We start from the raw sequence: 18,387 nt of genomic DNA, 5'->3' as shown, positions 1-18,387 counted from the left end.
TCGTGGAATAATTTGTCGAAAGAACAAGCCTGTACAATTTATGCCAGGTTCTCGCGAGGGTAGAAAATTTTTTTAACGAAACCACGCCCTGCTTATTTATCCCCCCCTTTCTTTACGTGTAGGTGTACCCTTACGCGTGGGTGTGCGTGCGCGCAATTTCAAATGACCGCGTCCTTTTCGAAGAGCCGTGTAGCGAGGACGAAAGGGAGAATTTGTTAGGGGGAGAAAATGAATGGAAAAAGTGAAAACGAAGAAGGTGGTTTGGAAGGGTAGAAGAAGCAGAGGTAATGAAAACAGAGCTAGCGGAGCTCGAGCGTCGACAAAAAGCCTGTGTGCGCGGACCTGGCGCCCGAAATTTCGGCTTTCCATTTAAGCGGAACCGCGGAACGAGAAAGTGACGACAAAAGGGAGGGAAGAACACGCGCTTAGGCGAAAGAACCGACCACCGGGGACTTCCGGCGGTGCTTTGGTCCGCGGACTACGCGACTCGTCTCGAAACACCGCCTAACGAGTTTGCAGATAGCGATTTCGACCCATTTCGCGCACCCGGCCACATTATTCGCGACCCAGCTTCTCTCGGTCTTTCTATCGTCTCGCCTGCTTCCGGTCACGCCGGACGGTTTCGAATCAAGAACGTCACGGAAAGAATTGGAACGAGTCGATCGCTGCTCGAAACGGAAACAGCCATCGTTGCACAGGGTGTATTCAAATACCAGGATGTGGAACGATCCAGAACGCTCGTTTTTCAATTTCATACCATCGAGTGCTAAGTTTGTGGGGAAAGATAACTACGTCAAGAAGAATACTTTTTAATTTCAAAAAATGGGGCTCGTTAGAATAGCCGGTATCTTCTCGTCGAACGGTTGCTCGGGTTTCCTGAATTTTCGCTGTTTTCGGTGCAGATTTCTAGTCGGGGAAATCCAGTCAACAGTCGGCATTGTGCCATTTCGAGTCCGCTGTAAATTAGACACGCTGGAGCACGATACAAAAGGATCCAGCACCGTGAACGATTTCCGTCTTCGTTCACAGCGCGTTCCGCGTTGTTTCGGAGTTGTTTTCCTCGACGCGATTATTCGCGATTCTTGTTCGACGCCATGACGTCGATACGGTTGGTTGAAATCCGGTCGGAATTTTCGGTACGCTCGGGGGTTACTTTTATCGCGAGGGCACGCTCGATTTGGCTTATTCTCGAAACGATGCTCGAAATAGCGCGTAACTGTTGTTCGATCGCTATCGTTCGACGCGAAAGGCTCCACGGAATAATCCCATTGCCGTGGAAAATCGGAGGCATCGATGCGGGCTCGAATAATCGGCGAATCGGATTGATTGATTAAACACGGGCCACGGACGTTCCGCATTGAACGGTCGCGTGTTCGTTCGTCACGCGTGCCGATCGATCAAGAGGGACGCCTCTCCATAGATCCTCGATCCCTTTCGCTTCGAAGAACAACGTTCGTTTCTTTTGTTTGTACTTTGTTTCGTCAGATTTATTTCTTTTATCGTAAAAGTAGAAATAAACGTAAAATGTAGAACAACATTTTTCACGCAAGGCTTGACTTTTGAGGAAATTGGCTTTAAATATTCGCCGGATATACGCGCGCACTTGACCTAACGAATCTCGCTGTAAATTACTGTTTCCGCTCAGGTTTATGTTCACCGTACCGGGTAATCAAGAATACACGATAAAACAGGACGTTCACGCGCGATAAATTTTATTATTTCAGAAATTGTTGCCCATTCCGTCGAATACGCAATTCTGTTCTTCCAACTAAATTTCTGTTTAACGATTTCCATCGTTCTTCGCTGTTTTAGACAAAATCTTCAACGATTGCCCGTGTCTGCATCAGATAACATGCGCGTACGATCGTTATTACTAAGAAAATATTTCTATTATAATAGGAAAATATTCGATAGGTAATAATTGTTCGCGTCGATCGCTCTTTCCCACTTTCGCGTCGACAGAGTAGAGAAAGGGTGAATCGAAGAAAGGAATCGAGATCTCGACGCGTCGAAGGGTGGAGGAGTAACGCGCGAAGGTTCGAGTTTTTCCAACCTTCGAGGTCGTTTGACGAACGATCGCTTAAAGCCCGTATATGGAGCATTGTGTCGAGTCATAGGACAACGTGCATGACACACTTCCGTGTGCACGTATATCGATTAACATGAAATATTTATAGTACGGCGAAGCCGGCTGGCCGATCTGGCCTTCCGCGAGGCCTTTGCTGACCTCCTGTGGGACGTCCTCGACTTCCACGTCTCCCATTCGTTTCCACATTGTGTGTTTTTATTACTTTACGCTTTGCATTGCGCATATTCCACGCGCGATCGTTACCGTTCGCGACGCGTTTCTGGAAATTTCACCGCGATCGATTACCTGCGAATCTTTTCTCGGATTTCTTCGCGTTCGGTTCCTCGGCCGGAAGGTCGAGAATCGGCGGAAGTTTCGATTAATAATCTGTGCGAGGCTCGTGGCACCTTGGATACAAAATCGATATTACGTCTGCGTCTTCGTGGCTTTACGGCGTCGTTCTGCTCTCCGAGTACGCGACCATAAAAGGAATTAGGATTTAATGTAATCAAGCGTGACGTCAGAGAGATCGCCCTGGCACGCTGTATAATTTAGCGAAGGAAATGCGCGGTCAGATCTTCGACGTTTTAGCAGCCACTTGAAGTCGAGCAAAAACTGGAGAAAATAGTCTATGGTTTTTAATAAATAATAGTAGAATCGTATTAAGAACCTCTGGTCCGACGTGTCTGACCAACACTCGTTGTTTCTACTTCGTATTATAGAATCGTTCAAAGTCAACGTTTAAGGCCATCAACGGAAGTAGAAACGACGAGCAATGGGCAGACACGATCGCACGCGTGCTCGACGAGTTTTCGAAATCGATTTTCTCGAAAATAAAGCGTCGCGCGACAACATTGCGTTTCACACTTTCACGAAGAATAACAATATTGCCGTTCGTATTTCCAGTTACGAGGAAAAATGAAAAACGGATACCAAAAAGCGACGTTCGAGGGAAAAATAGAATAAAAGAGTGTAGTTTACAGTAGAAAATGTACGATCATCGTAATCATAGAGTAAAATAGGGTCGCTTACGCGAACAATGTCCTTCCGTCGTTGGTTATTTCGATGCAAGCGGATAAGATTAAAGAATATACGGGGAAAGTCGACTAGGATGGAGTGCCCGGGGAAGAACAACAGCTGGTGAACGTAGAGACGGGTTAGCGTGAAAAATTAAAGCAAGATAAATTGCGATATAGACGCGCATCATAGTTGAAATTCAGTTACTCCGGCGCTGCAGCAACTGCAATTTATTTGCCCGCGGAAAGAAATACCGCAGCCACCTTTCGTCCTGTTATACGATCTCCTTTACGGCCTGTTCTCTCCTTTCGAGGCGTAAATTTTCATTCCTGCGGCGGTCTGCGCAACCCGTCGCGTCAATAAAATAAGAAATGGACTTTTAAATCGCTTCGATAGCCGGTGCTGGTATTTTAATAGCCTCCCGCGTGTCCGTCCACGGGAACGCCAGAGGAATTTTTATTCGATCTATTTCGGCGAACCGTCATCCCTTCGCTTTTAACGCCGTTCAAACTCTTCCCCATTTTATCAAGCATATTCCTTTTTTTCCGCATCCACCCACGACGCTGATTATTTTCGGACGCTAGTGTATTTGCCACGGCGAAATTTACCCACCGATATTTTTACAGCCCCGCGAGAACCGTGATTTACGAGTGTTCGTAACGCGAATACATCTGGAGACGGAGAACAATTTTTCTTTGAAGCTCGCGAAATGTTTGACGCTCGAGAGAGACCAAAGTGTAGAAGGGTGCAAAGAGCGATACGACAGCAAGGGCTGCCTAATGTCTTTATGCAAAGCATTTTAAATACGGCCGTAGGACGACAAAGACACGGGTCATTTGCAAACGATGTACAGGTTTTCCGCGCTCTGGTAAACTCCGGGGCGATATCTCACAAAAATTAACGCGACGATGCATCGACTTTTTATTGAAATTAAAATATACCGATAAAGATAAACTCGTGGTTTTCAGAGCTGCTGGCGAACAAGACGGGTCACATGGACGGCGTGTTCGAGAAGCTGGGCCAGTTTTACAGCGACTGCTTGGAATTCAAGGAGAAACCCGTCAATTTTACACCCGGTAAGTAGAAGATCCCGCATAAGCCTGTCGTTTCTAGTCCAGAATGTCCAGAGGCTGAGTGCAGCTTTCCATTTGAGAATGATACGCGATAGCACGAGAGACAAATGCCGTATTGTTGCGGGATATTACGTCGGGTCGTCGTAGCTAACGATGCTGTTTCCTCGGGCGATGGAACGCGTTGTCGTCGGTTTATCCGCGAGATTTGCGCGCGAATCGGAACGAAAATGAAACCTACGCGACAGTTAACCGACGTCGTTGAATTATCTCCGAAAGAGCCGTTGCATTTACCGCGAGAACTCCATCATGACGCGTTACTCCATCGTCTGGATATCAATCTTTTCCCTGTCTTTTCTCACGATACCCTAAACATTCTTCCATGTAACTATACTTCGCAGAAACTTTGCACCAGAACGTGGAATAATAAAATTCAGATTTGGAACAAAGTGCATTCCCTATTCGGGGGTTAATAGTCGCCCCAAGAGTTCCTCGAGGAAAGTTTAGTGGCGCAAGATATATCGCAGATAAACGGTGCTATACGTAACGCACGAAAATTCAAGCAATACGGGTGCCCCGAACAAGCCTAAACCGAAGTCGTAATTAAGCACTCGTCGCGTGCATCGAAACTTTCCAGCGTCTCTCGTCTACTTTTGTATTCCAAACAAAACTGGTTCAACCCCACGACAGTCCCATAAACTCTTTATATCGGTCGTTTAAAGTACATCGAAACTGATTAAACGCGGGTAAATAACATTGAAATCGCGGAATGGTCAGCGTTCGTTGTCAGGGATACATGTGTTGCGCGTGCATTTTATTCTCGCGCAGGACACGTTGCAAACGTAACCATAATGCAACTGTCGCAGCGTTCATTCATATATTCTGTTCTTTCGTCCTGGTCGATCGATTATTCATACACACGGAAATCGGGGAAACACGCGTGGCCAATAAAACGAACGGTTTCGACTTGGATTATTTATTTGCGGACGGGATATTTTAACCTATTTACGTCCGCTCGAAATAAATATTTCGTCGACGGGGATGTTTCCGAGCAATTTGTTCGCCGCTCGACGACGAGCTTCTTTTGTCGAAGCTTTGTTCCAGCCAACGGATGGTCTTCGGTATTTTTCGGGGCTACGTTTTTAGCCCCCGGCGGTCCCGATCGACCCTTTTCGAGGCGCGGAGTAACAAAGCCGCGGAAACGGAAAATATACGCCGCGATACTTGCTTTAATATGAAACGAAACGCGTGGAATCGATGCTGATCGAACTTTTAACATTAAAGTATATACGAAAGTCCAAGTAATTTGAAACGATTCTACAAATTTTCTACAAGGAAGAGTCTTTTTGTTCTTTGGAAGTAAATAACGGTAAACGCGAGACGGGCCGTAATTGTGACACGACGCTTGCAACATAAGTAGAACGACGTATCACCCGACGGCGGAAATCATCGACTTGTGCCACTTCGCTCCGCCGCCAGCTGGAAACGAACATTTTCAGCGGTTTCGTTTTCGGTAACACGTGTGTCCAATCCGGAAACAATGTAAATATCGTCTGGAGTGGAAGAACGGAACGATAGTAGCCAGATTTATCCGTCCTGCGCTATCGAAACGAAGCCATTCTTTCGCGTAGATGGCGTCTGCGAGAACAATGGCTTCGGTTCTCGCGTGAATTAAGGAAAAGGTCGTTGTGACGGATCCAGGCGAGCAGCCGGGAAATATCCCGATTCAGAATTGCGACGCAACGATGTCTCGGGGTAGGCAGCGTGCATAAATAAAGAGGTCGTCTTGACGGAAGCTATAGTTGGCTTGACAGTGCAGAACCGACGTCCATCCGGTTCTCGACTGGCGAACGCAAACGCGCGTTGACAATGGGGTTTCTCGGGGACACGCGACTCCATCGCGCAAATAATAACGAAGAATTTGTCGAAACGCTTCGCGGGAGAAAAGCATCGCGGTGAAAAGGAAAGGGCATTCTCCGATGGTACTCGCTAATGCTTCCTCCCGTTTCTCTTTTTCGCATTGTTTGTCGGGGGAAGACGTTTTCACCGCGGCGAAAAGAGTACGGTTGGATGCTGGGGAGAACGAAACAATCCCTGACGGGAGGTGGGAATTGGCGGTGGCGATGGCTGCACGGCCAGGAGAAAAGAATCACGGCTGCTGGAAACAGCCGGAACGATGAAAGGGCGTCGAGGAAGAGAGGAAATTACGGGAGAACCGTCGCGAGCTCTGGAAACGAGATGTACAGGGAGGATCCTCGTTGAAAATAGACGACACGCTGCACTCGTACAAGATTGTTCACCGATACCGATCAACGTCACCGACAACTGTCTTTCCGTCACCGAGATCGTCGCGAATCTTCCGCGAATCGAATATTCGCTGCAGGCGACAGCCATTTTGAATCGGGACAGCTTACGGAGGCAATATCGTATCGTCGAACAATTGTTTGTCGCGGTGTATTTTTATTAAGGGATATGGAAATAGAATTCAACAACGAACTTGATCAGTTAGAACCCTCGATATCCATTCTTTCCCTTGCTACGTAGGAAGAAATATTAAACAGATACAGGAAATATTTCTCACGATCATCGTTTATAATAATATTTCTTTGAATGTAACCGTTTCGTGCCCGAATGGATAATATAAATCGAGTTCGAGGCGACGGGTGTTGCGTCTGACAACGCCATAGTCTACCGCGTGCCTGGACAAGCGTGCTAGAAGCTACGAAATCTGACAGTTCGTTACTGTCTTCGTCGATCAGGTTGACGACAAGTCGGAGATACGTAAATATGAAATAATTTAAATGGACACAGATTGTTCGGTACGGCGGATATTTTGAAATTATCTTCCCAAGTATCTATTGGATTTCCTGTGCCGGGGGAAAGCCGATGCAGCCGATCGAAAGTAACTGTTTACGTAATAACCTGTTAAACTTACCTCTCTCGTCGTATACACGATTGCACTTTGCAGGTCAGTTCTCGTAAACTCCCACTGTTCCACGATTCACGCTCGACCGCCCTTTTTTCCAAATGTCAGCCATTCCTCGCGCACGGGACCCACCCACGCGTCGAATTTCTAAAATAGACCTCCGCGAAACACTCCGCGACATTTCACGAGATTTTCGAGCAATTTCTTGTACCGCGCGAGACATTCATTTCGAAAGAAGGTGGCGGATCCGGGGGAAATTTATTTCGCGGGCGCAATTTAGCCGAGCGAAACGTTCGTCGAACGGGTTAAACGCGAGGGACTCGTAGGCGGAGGAAAAAAGGTCCGAAATATCGAAAAAGAGAACGTTCGTCGGAGGGAAGGCGAAGGGAAGGTGGTCGCGGCACCGGACTCTCGCGTCGTTGCAATACAACCGCACGCTCTAACCCAGAAAGTCAATGTAGGCGGTCTAAGAATAGAAACGGACCAATGTTGGCTACCGTGGAGCCGATATCGTACGCTCGACAATGTGATTAATCAATCAGGTATGGACGCCGAATCGACGGCTGCTCGTATTAATCACAGATGAGTCGTAGTTTCGTCCCTGCGAGCCATCGTCGCCGGAACTTTAGCCCTTTGCGGTTTTCAAACATTTTTTATAGCTTCTCCCCTAAAGGATCCATCCGCTCGTAGTCTAACAAGGGACTATCCCGATGTGTAAATCTCCAATTTCGATGAAACTTCGCAATTATGTAGTTCTCATAAATCTATTAGACACGTATTTTTTTGTAGCTGCTAATATTCACTTTAAGTGAATATGAATATATAAGATTTGAAACTTTTCAATTTCGCCGAAAAATTTAGGCACCTACCCCCTGACCAAAAATTATTATAATTGGTCCCTGCGATCAAAAATAATTGTTTCATCAAAATTGGAGGTGTACACCTCGTGATGGTCCCTTGTAAGATTGACGTGGAGTTCGTTATTGTTTATTATTTCTAACTCACACTGCTTCGCATTTTAACTGAAATTGAGATTGCGTTACGAGGAGTTCTGAATCGATTCTGGGTAAACGTTTCCATTTGTTTATTCGTGTTGCGTAAAATACCCATTGTGCGTCACGAAGTTTATCGAGTGGCTGGACTTCCCTGTAAAATGGGCCAAGGGGGATGCTTCTGTTGGCAATATTTACAGCTAGATCATAGTCCGTCGAGTTTAAATCACGCTGGTCGATCCTTGCAGGGGGAAAAAGCGACCGGGGACACTTTGTGGATCGCGCCCACTTCGAAGGGAGAATCCTCTTATCGCTCCATAATGCAACGTCCAACGTATGGCCACGTGCTATCGGTTCCCCGGAGCAATCCCCGGCGGCCTATCGTTCAATTCCACGTCAGCTTCTTAAAACGAAATCGATAGTGGTTATATAATCGATGCTCGATATCCTTCGCGGGCGTGTTTGGCTGGAAAACACGGTTCTCGATTCCGTTCCAGAGAAAATCGATCGCAGTCGCGATTTCGAGGGAGAGAGAGAAACAGATAGAGCGAGATCGAGAAATTTATAGCGAGCCTGTCCTTGGCTATACTCTCGAAATCTCGTTACGTATTGATTACGTTCGTCTATGCACGAAAACTTTGCTTCGAACCCCCCGTCGGTTCGGCCTTCTCGTCCGTTGTGCGGACGCTCGGACATTCGTGAACTTTATTTCGCTGACCAACGAGCAGGAAGCGCGCTTCAACGCCGTTATCACGCGGACGCGATAACGCGAACCTTGGAAGTTTGTCGAAGCTTGGAACGAAAAGCACGCTTTGCGAACGAATCGTTGCTTTAAGAGTGTTTGCAATAATTAACAGAGGCAACGTTGATATCGGTTAGTTGTCACTCGACGCTTCCCAGCGAATCGTTTCTGTCCACGATGGCGACGGTGTCCCTCGCTAAACGCCAAATGCAACACGTTAACCGACTCTGCCACGATTCTGATTTTAATGTCCGACCGCGTGTCAGCGTGGATTTAATCGAACGGCAGAGTCTCGCGGTGCGAGCCGTTGCGGTTGGCTTTGAAAGAATTTCGCAGCAGCGATCGCTTGGTAAAAAATTCTTTACCATAATTGAAATTCATAAAAAAGAGAAGGATAAAGAGAGAGAATCTGGGGATAGCAATCGATTAGCTGGTAGCCGCTGAAAGACCACAGGCACTGGCTTTTTCGTCGAAAGGGAGACGGGGTTGGTTTTTGCGGGGTTGATTCGTGGATGATGTTCGGCGAACAAGCGCTCTCGAAGCGTGTGCAGTGGGGGATGTCGGGGGTTGAGGGTGGACAGTTTGCCCGCGGTCGGTCCGGTGCCATATTATCGCGACGATTTGCATTCGGTGACACCGAAACGATTTTTCTCCTCTTTCATGGCAAAAATCGATCCTACGTCATCGACGCTCCTCCACCCCCAAACGATTTACGATCTCTATGCGATTTATGGCTCGGATCGTTTCGATCGGGCAACCGATTTGTTTATTTATTTATTTGCCAACGGTTGGACACTCTCTGCACTCTGACGCGAAAGAGGACGATCGCGCGTTAAATCGAATCGCCAGTATTTTTACTCGGATAAAAGACATTTTTATTTACTCGGTCGAGATCGATAGGACAGTCGCGTACAGAGTATTATTATTTATTAAAAATCAAAACTACGATTCTCCGAAAGAAATAGGTTAGGCGGTTCTGCTGGTTCTCGCGAAACAAAAAAGATGCAGAAACACACTGTTGAGATAAACAGTTTTGCCTCCGCGCAGTCGAGTAAAAGCTTTATAAATTGTGTTATAAAGCTTTTGCAATTACTAGAAAGCGTCTGACGAGGATAGAACGAGGCCAGGGATTCCGGGGCGAAGCAGGAGGTTCGAAATATCCCATTTTAAAACCGAATAAACTTGTATCGCGTTACCGATAGTCGCTCGCCGTGATTTATTGAAATTTCCACGGTCCGGTGGAAAAATTCTCGAAAAATTCATTTTTCATCGTACGGAACACACATCCCCCGCACGTGTTTTCTCGATCGAAAACATTAAAAACACTCGCGCCGATTGACAATCACTCGTGTCGTGAAAAATTAACAAAAAAATGCTCGTGACGTGTAGAAACAACGAGCGTTCGGCGAACAGTGACAACCAATTAATTGTTAAAAATTGGCAAATTTCGAGAACCGGTGAAAATTCGGGGTCCTACGATTCGTCGTCGCGGATGAATGAACGTGGACGGTCTCGTGTAAACGACTCCTAATCGGTGCTGTCGAAACGACACCGATACAACCGCCGATATAACGTTACCGACAATCGCGTGGATAATAATGTCAGCGGCGGATTAGCTCTGGTCATGGGCGGTCGTGTGCGGACGGGCGCGTAATTAATCGCGGGACAATTAGTGGTTATCACGGCGGTCGATGGGCCTGCGTGTACACCGGCGACGCGTTTACAAATCTCTCGGCACGAACCGACTCGCGATTACGACGCAGACCCGTCCCCGATCCACGAAACGACGACAATTATTCCCTGCGTCGAGCAGCCTTGGACGACTACCTTTGTGTCGCTGGAGAAATTGATAAAAATAGTTGGCGAGCTATCGATCACGAGCCGCAGACGGAAATACTTTAAACCAGGACTCTGATGCTAGTTTCTCGAATCCCTTCGAATCTGACGATTCTCCACGCACTCTTTATTTTTTATTTTATTAAAAGGACGAAGGGACTAACGCCAGTGGGATTATTCGGTGGCTCGGCAAGGCGCGCACAGTTTGGAGTACTACAGTCTGACTCGAAGTACTTCGCGAGTAAGTTGCGAGTTTCAGAAATTGCAACTTTGTCGTCGCATTTCGCAAGAAGTGGAATATTACGGTGGGAATTGTTTTTGGCGAAACTCTGGAAGGCTTTGATATCCCCCATTGATGTTATACACAATATATCGTTCGTAAAATTCCGAGAATAGTCGCTTGTAATCCGATAGAGGACGAGACGCGATCTTTTCCCAACACTTTTCTTCTTTGTTTCTCCACTTTCCTCTCGATCGCAGATTCCGTGCACGTTCCTCTATTTTTCTTCGTATCGTGGACCATCGACTGCTCGTCTCGGAGCCGTTTCCTTTGAGCATTGAGGCGACGACGGGAATCGAGTTTAAAATCACTTTGAATGTTGCGCGGGATCGAAAGTTGTCGGGATATTTTCAGAAGCACGAGCTATTCGGCTCGCGGGCTCCCTTAATAAATCTTGAAAGCACCGGAAGTTCTGAACCGTTGAAATTTATCTTCTAAGTGGCGGCAGAAGGTGCAGAGTTATTCGAAGCAACGGAAGCGACGCGATCGCTCAACTTCCCGTTCCCACAAGAATTTAAAGACCATAATTTTAATCCCCAGGGAAAGTCGTACGTGTTTCGAGGCTTTTGACTTTAGTTTCTGTTTCATCATTCCCAAAAGTAGCGATTCCTGGACGTGGATAGTAACTAGTTCTGGGGGAATAACAAGAGAATCGGGTGTAACGTTTCGAAATTGAAACGACCCTCCGTAGTTAAACGGTTGATTAATTCGTGGGAAAGAGATTCGCGTGCTTCGTGGGTTTGTCGAAGCAATCCGGAGGCGGTTAACAGGCGATTAGTTGAAATGGCTGGGAGCACGCGGGCTGGTCGCCCGGCCGCCCAGCCGCCCTCGGCGCGTAATTATGCAGGCGAACGCGCGTTAATGCGCATCCAATGACGTCACGGCTCGCATCGGTAGGTCCTTGAAAGCAGCCTGGAAGCTTTTTCCATGGAGAGATCGTGGTTTTTGCGCAGCGACCGATCGCGTGCGTGCGACACCGATAAAACGACACGCGGCAGTCAGGTTGAAAAGGCGTACACGCATCTCGCGGGTTAGGAACGAAAACGTCGGCTCGCGTGCGTCCCGCCACCGTGGCCACGATCTGACCCACTTTCCCGAACTCGACCCCCTCCGTCTTCGGTATTCGATCCCTTGGAAGGTCACCGGATTCGTGCTCGCAAAGTTCGATCACTGTATGGGTGAATACCTCCCGCGAACATGCCCGTTTCCCAACTATTTTTCCCAGTAGAGACCCTTCTTCAAACCAGCGCTTGCTTTTTCCTTCTCCGGGCGAATTTCGTTTCGCTTCTGTATCGTTTAACCCGCTCTCCCTATTAATCGTCGTTTCCTTTCCAGCGACTGTGTTTTGTTTTAATTCAAACGTTCGCGCTTTGATCCCTGGCCCGTCTTTGTCCCCGCGTTCTTTTCCGACGAATTCCTTGCTACGCGGTATTAATCCATTCCCTGCTAGCGTCGACTTCGTAGTCGCGATCCAACGTACAAGGATTATTTCTTTGAAAAAATGTCTCGTTGCATCTATATAGTTTTCAAACGGTGTCAGAACGTTGTTCTATCGCCGTTTAAGGGTTGGTTGGATCGGGCGCAAAAAGAGGAACGCAAGATATTGATTATTACGCGTGGCACTCGTAGTCGGCGTTTCGTGCAACGGAATATCCACTCCCCAATTACCAGCAAGATTAATTGCGCTGTTGGCGCAGCTGGGAAACCAGCTCCGAAGAAGAAAACGAGGAGAACGAGCGCGTCGCGAGAGCTCGAGTCGAAAGATCGCCAAGGGTGTCAAGGTTAGGTAATTTGGCCGCGGGGTGCGTCCCGGGGATGATTTACTTCCCCGGTAGTCGAGAAACTACCCCCCGTGCGCCCGGAACGCCGTCGAAACTATGCTCGGATTCGGGAATGGACTTTGTTGGCTCTGTTGCATTCAATCGCGAACTTGGCCAAACGAGCAAAGCCTTCTGCAAACGATACTTAATCGGAATATATCGCGTCAGGAATTCTTCGTGGATCGATGGTCGTTGAAACGTATAATTCCCTCGTAACTTATCGAAATCTTCAATATTGTAGTTTCGGTTTAATATCTACGATAGTTTATCCGTTTCGTGGGGTTGTTTAATTTCCCTTCCTTTGTATTAGAAGTGCTCTGTTCGCGGTTCGAAATTTTCAGCGGAAACGCTCTCGATACCGAGCAATTTCATCCCCCGCGCGATCGCAAATGGAATCGCGTTTGATCGGTTGCTCGTTACTTGCATCGCGGCGAGTTATTCCTACGGACATTAATTTATCGCGGAAAAATCAATAACTGCATCGATAAGCAGTACTCGACGAGGCATGCTGTTCCCGATTCCACGGTCGACGCCAGACGCAGGCATTGTTCCACGTCGAAGAAAAAGTAAAGTACCGAAGAACGGTCTATGTATAGACACCGGCGAGGCGCATTAGAGGGTTAGAGCTACCGAGCGGCTTTTTTTTTTTAACCCCCACCGGTGTTAACGTGGCTCGAAACCGTGTCAAGGACAATCTCGATCGGTCGACACTTCCGTGACTTAGCGCGCGGCCCATTCGAAGCCACGACCCGGTCGTTCCGGTTGCTCGAGCACTCGGAATCGATGGAGGGACGGAACACGCGCCATTTTCGACGACCCAGCGTCGTCCTTTCGTCTAACTTTTTCGTAAATTTTTGTTCCCGCGAGGCTCGCGACAAGTCGCGAGATCTAAGGGAGTCTTCGTTAAAGTCGTTCTTGTCGCGGAAGAGCGCACTTTCCGCTGAAAGCCGGAAGTTCGCGTCTCCTCGTCACAAGAGAACCGAATGGTTGGATCCAAGAGCAGAAAGCTGGATGCTCGTGGCTCTGTGCACGTCCGCGTGTGTGACCCTTTTTGCACTTTCCTCGTTTTATGCTGCACAATTGATTTCGCGCATTTCTGTCTCCTCGGAGACGCGGGCAAAGTTCAGTTTTGCGCCCCGATCGAACTCACTCTACCCTTTTTCTTGCCGTTTCCGGTTTCAACGGTGCTTCGTCGTGTTTGTCGTCAACCGGGATCGCAGAAATAGCAAACTCAAGATGGTAGTTTCGCTAACGGTCGCGTACGAGTATCGCTGTAGGAAGAGAGCTTGTTACGATAATATTTATATGGTTTTTCCATTCGATTGGAATACGAGTGGGGCTGGAATCCGACGATTCGAAGGTGTCGGAGGCGCGCGAATTAATCCGGGTCGGTCATGGTTAATTTCGAAGCCATGGCTCGCCGTATCTGGATTGAATTCCCGTGCCGAGGAAGTCTGGGAAGACTGTGGGTAGCGGAAATGGAACTTCCGGATTGTTTCCATCGCGCGGCACTCTCGGCGTTCCGGAGTTGGCGCGTTTTCGAGCTGCCTAGTTCACGATTCAGTCTGGACGAGTCGTATACGCGGCATGGTATCTCGTTAAGCCGCCTCTAATTACCATCGGCACGGATTAGGATCGATACGAAGTTGCATCTCCGATTCAGTTTGCGTTTCGAATGAAATTAAAACAACCATCCAAGTTCTCCGTCCGGAAATCACGCGCTAGTTGGTCGCGCGCCGGCTCGCTTTGCAAACATTAACGCCTGTGCTGCCAATTTCCTTTGTCTAACATTTCTGGAAAATCCTATCCAACGTTTAAAGATTTCTACAACGCGTGTATAACGTATCAATCGTTGCGTTAATTTCTAAACTGTCGCACGCGTGATCCCGGCCGATGGAAACCGGATAGTTAATTATTGCAAAGTAATTAACTTTATTAAAATCAGCTTTGCGTTTGCTCTACGTGCAGACTGAATTATTGATTTACGAGCAGTAACTTAACATAGATAATTAATGCAGGATGATAAACGCCAGTGATTAATGGTCTGTCGATTGCACACGTTCTACCAACGGTGTCGTTGGTGAAAAATAATAAAACTGTGAGGTACGAGAATAGAATTTTTTGCGATATATTCTAAAGAATTCAGATTTTTATAAAGACTTTTATCGGATACGCGAGCTATATACGGCCAAAAAAAAGATATTGTTAAAGCAGTATTAAATGAAAATCTGTTCGATGCGCGCAACGTGCAAAATATGTCACGGACAACTATCAAACCACTCCCGCCTGGGTAAAATGAGCAGGTCTTAGAGTCCGTATCGATGCGATATAAACTGTAGCCCGGGGACGTTAATAAGTCAATATTGGGAACAGTTAAGCCCGGTTTCAATGAAAATAATTACGTCATAGCACACATAGGAGACACGGGGAGCAATCTGCAAATCGACCACCTTCCTTCTATTATCGCGAACACCTCCACGAGCCAAAAATATGAATATTTATCTCGTTACAGTTCGTATAATCTAATTACTTGGATTATCGTATTTGCAAACTGCTATCATCTAAATTACTTTGCGTTTCTAATTTCGAGCACCGCAACGTAGGAAGCGGTGGTCCTTAAACTACAAATTCGACTTATTAAGAGCAAACAAATCCGGGGTTTTCGAGGAGGAGCAAATCCCTTTGTCCGTCTGCTTGCACACCAATCACGGAAACTAACAAGAGAAACATTCTCGATTCCGAACAACAAACAGCAATCCCTTTCCGAAGGGTTCGAACCGTTAAAGTCGAGGATTTCTCCGGGCGGAATTCGCAGTTTCTCGACGCTTCCGGTTACGGTTATCAGCCAATGAAACGTCCCATGACTCGTCCTTGAGCAAATAGCGGCTGAAACGACGACGAAGATGCAGCACGGCGAAATAAAAGTTGGAATTTCGGGGCGTCGATCGAAAGCAATCTGACCAGCGCGTGCAACTTGCGTCATGCAAGGATATAGATGTAACCGTGGAGGGGCGAGAGAGGTAGTAGGCGGTCGGGGGTTGGACGACGCTGGGGTTGATGTCGATTCCGTATATATAACGCGACCGAGCGATTGTTCGGTGCGATTGAAATCACGCGAAGCTTTACTTAACGGCGAACTTGTGGATTTCGAGAACACGGATATATTCCCCGCCCTTCGGCTCCCCCGGCGGCCTTATCTGCCCCCCCTGCTACCCCTTAATGGCGCTGGGGATGTTCCTCCTGCCGGGGAGCCTCTCTAATCGAAATTCTCCGGCAACGTTCGAACGAGAATCTTGCGTAATTTCGCGTGAAATATCGTTGGGTTGGAAAAATGTTGGATCCAAAGAAGGGAAGAGATTATCCTTTGGCAATCGTAGAATATGTATATGCGAGTAGCATTTCCGTATTATAGAATAAGAATGCATAAGTTTGTAAAAAAGAGCATTGTCCGTTAAATATCTAACGTATTTTAGTGTAGGTTCGATACGACCTTAGATCGTCGGAAGGTCGACCGTATTCTCGGTTGGATCTTTATTTCGGGGGGCTCGTGTGACATTTCCAGCCCTTGGCTTCAAATAGAAGCCTCGTTTCCACGAAAGGGAAACGCGCCCGTTTCGATTCGCGAGTTACAAAATAAATGGTATTACGAATCGGAGTGATCTCGCGACGCGATCGGCCGTACCGATGATATTATAAGCGGCAGTATTGTATCGCGATGATTATCGTTCGCGACACGCGATTCCTTTTCACTTCGCTTTTTATTACCGCGAACGGTCGGTTTGTTCGCCGTCGGGGCACGGCAGGTCGTTCGATGTGCATTTATTCGAGCGTGCCGTACGTAACGGCGAATCGAGCGCAAAGTCAGGGGAATGACGAACGGCCGCGGATCCCCTAACCACCTAACCGAACGAATAATAGACCAGAGGAACGGAGAAATTTTATTGCCGTTGCTGGAGGACGCGCGAACGCGTGGAATTCGCGTTACGGACCGTAAGTTTTGAGAGACCGTTCTCCCGGTGATCCAGAAACTGATTGTTTCACGGAAACTCTCGCAAACTTTAAATCGAATTACGCTTTTTATACAAGTAAAATTGCCTCGCGATTGTTTATTCGTTTCGTTGGAACCGCCCTTCCAGTATAGTACTCGTTCTCGTTCTCGTTCGCATCATCCTGACGTCTCTTTTTTAATCGTGCAGACTTCTTAACGCTTTACTCTAGGGTCTTTGTTACAACTTTTGAAACTTGTCGACTATCCTCCTCGTTCAAACGTTTAACCGAGATAAAACACGCGGTCCTAGGACGGCAATTACTTAGGCGCGAACGCAGTTAAATTGCAATTATAGCTGTTTACCGAAAGAGCCCGGGGTCTGTTTGGCGCGATAAATAGTTGCCCGCCGGAATTTATAACGCATCGTATCGGTTCCGGATCTTTGACGATTGCCAAACAGTGGGGGTTGAAATATGGCGTCGCTAAAGTCGAAGGTCGCGGTTAGTTCTCCCTGCGAAGGATGGAGATTGCAAAGCTCGATAAGGGCGTTGTTGATCTTTGAAATGGATCGAGCAGGGCCGCGCGGATATCGGCCGACGCGTGTTTCGCTTTTATTTATGGTTCATCGTTGCATCCCAGGCCGCGAAACGGCACCAGAGAGGCTCGCTGATGAAAAAAAATCGCCGTTAAATAGAGAGAGGCAACGATACGTCGAGATTCGAACAGCGTGAAATCGAGGCATCGATTTTTTAAATGAAATTTTCGCCCCGAGAATCCCCGGTAACGGTTTCGATCGGAACGACGGGACAGGATACGCGCCGAAGCCGTTTTTCTTGTTCACTTTTCTCCGAGGCAACGATTCGAGGCGCGAGAAATTCGAGTTCCCTCGTTAAAAACTTGTTTACGATCGCTTGTTTCAGTTTACGAGCTTTTACGCGAACTCGGGGGCTATCTACCCCCGAAGAGCATCGCGCCAGCCGACATTACGCCGTTGGTCTCGAGGCTGTTGAGGGTGAACGGCGCGCCGCTCTTCGACTTCTACGTGGACGTGGATCTTTACGATCGCACCAGGTCGTCCGTCTTTCTGGATCTGCCTACGAAGCATCAGGAAAACGCGTTCTTCGCGGAGAACCTGGTGAGTGTTGCAAACCCATTCCGACTTTCACTGTCGCGGTAAATCCTGTTATGGCACTCGCGGATCATAGGTTTTAGTTACAACAGGCTTTACGGCCGGACCATACCCGTAACTCTTGTTACAGCTCTAGGCGTTTGGTCTGCCGCGGCTGCGTTTTATCGGTCACCGCAACAGACTCCAGTAAATCTTTAAAACGCCACGAGGAAGTCCTATTCGTTGATTTCTCCAAGAATTAACGAGCAGGATTACCGCTATCGAGATTTTGGGGATGAATATTTCTCATCTAATGGATAGCGCGTTTAAAGTGAGATACGTCGGTTAATTCCTCGAGAGAACCTGCGGCAGGGTCCGACGCGCCTACAAATCCTACTCGCGGTCGGAACCGTTCGTAAACTTCATCCGTCCGTTAATGTACACTCGCTTCCGGTCAAATTTTTTTCCACGCGCATCGCGTGCACTCGCGACCCAGCAAAAACATCTTCATTATTCATACGGACCGCTTAATACTGGGCT

General features: G+C 47.6%; 1 protein-coding gene across 6 annotated transcripts in view; it reads left to right on the top strand.

The window, feature by feature from the left end:
- LOC143350347 (neprilysin-1) overlaps nt 1-18,387 on the top strand; it is a 71,952-nt gene that overhangs the window by 21,515 nt on the left and 32,050 nt on the right. For all 6 annotated transcript variants that reach the window (XM_076782433.1, XM_076782434.1, XM_076782437.1 and 3 more), the window contains 2 exons: nt 4,054-4,161; nt 17,660-17,874. In XM_076782433.1, coding sequence (XP_076638548.1) covers nt 4,054-4,161; nt 17,660-17,874 — 323 coding nt within the window. The remainder of the gene's footprint in view (nt 1-4,053; nt 4,162-17,659; nt 17,875-18,387) is intronic.

Source organism: Colletes latitarsis, chromosome 14, assembly GCF_051014445.1.
Source record: "Colletes latitarsis isolate SP2378_abdomen chromosome 14, iyColLati1, whole genome shotgun sequence".
Classification (NCBI taxonomy): Eukaryota; Metazoa; Arthropoda; class Insecta; order Hymenoptera; family Colletidae; genus Colletes; species Colletes latitarsis.
The sequence above is the reverse complement of the archived record's forward strand: the minus strand, read 5'-3'. Positions and strand labels throughout refer to the sequence as shown.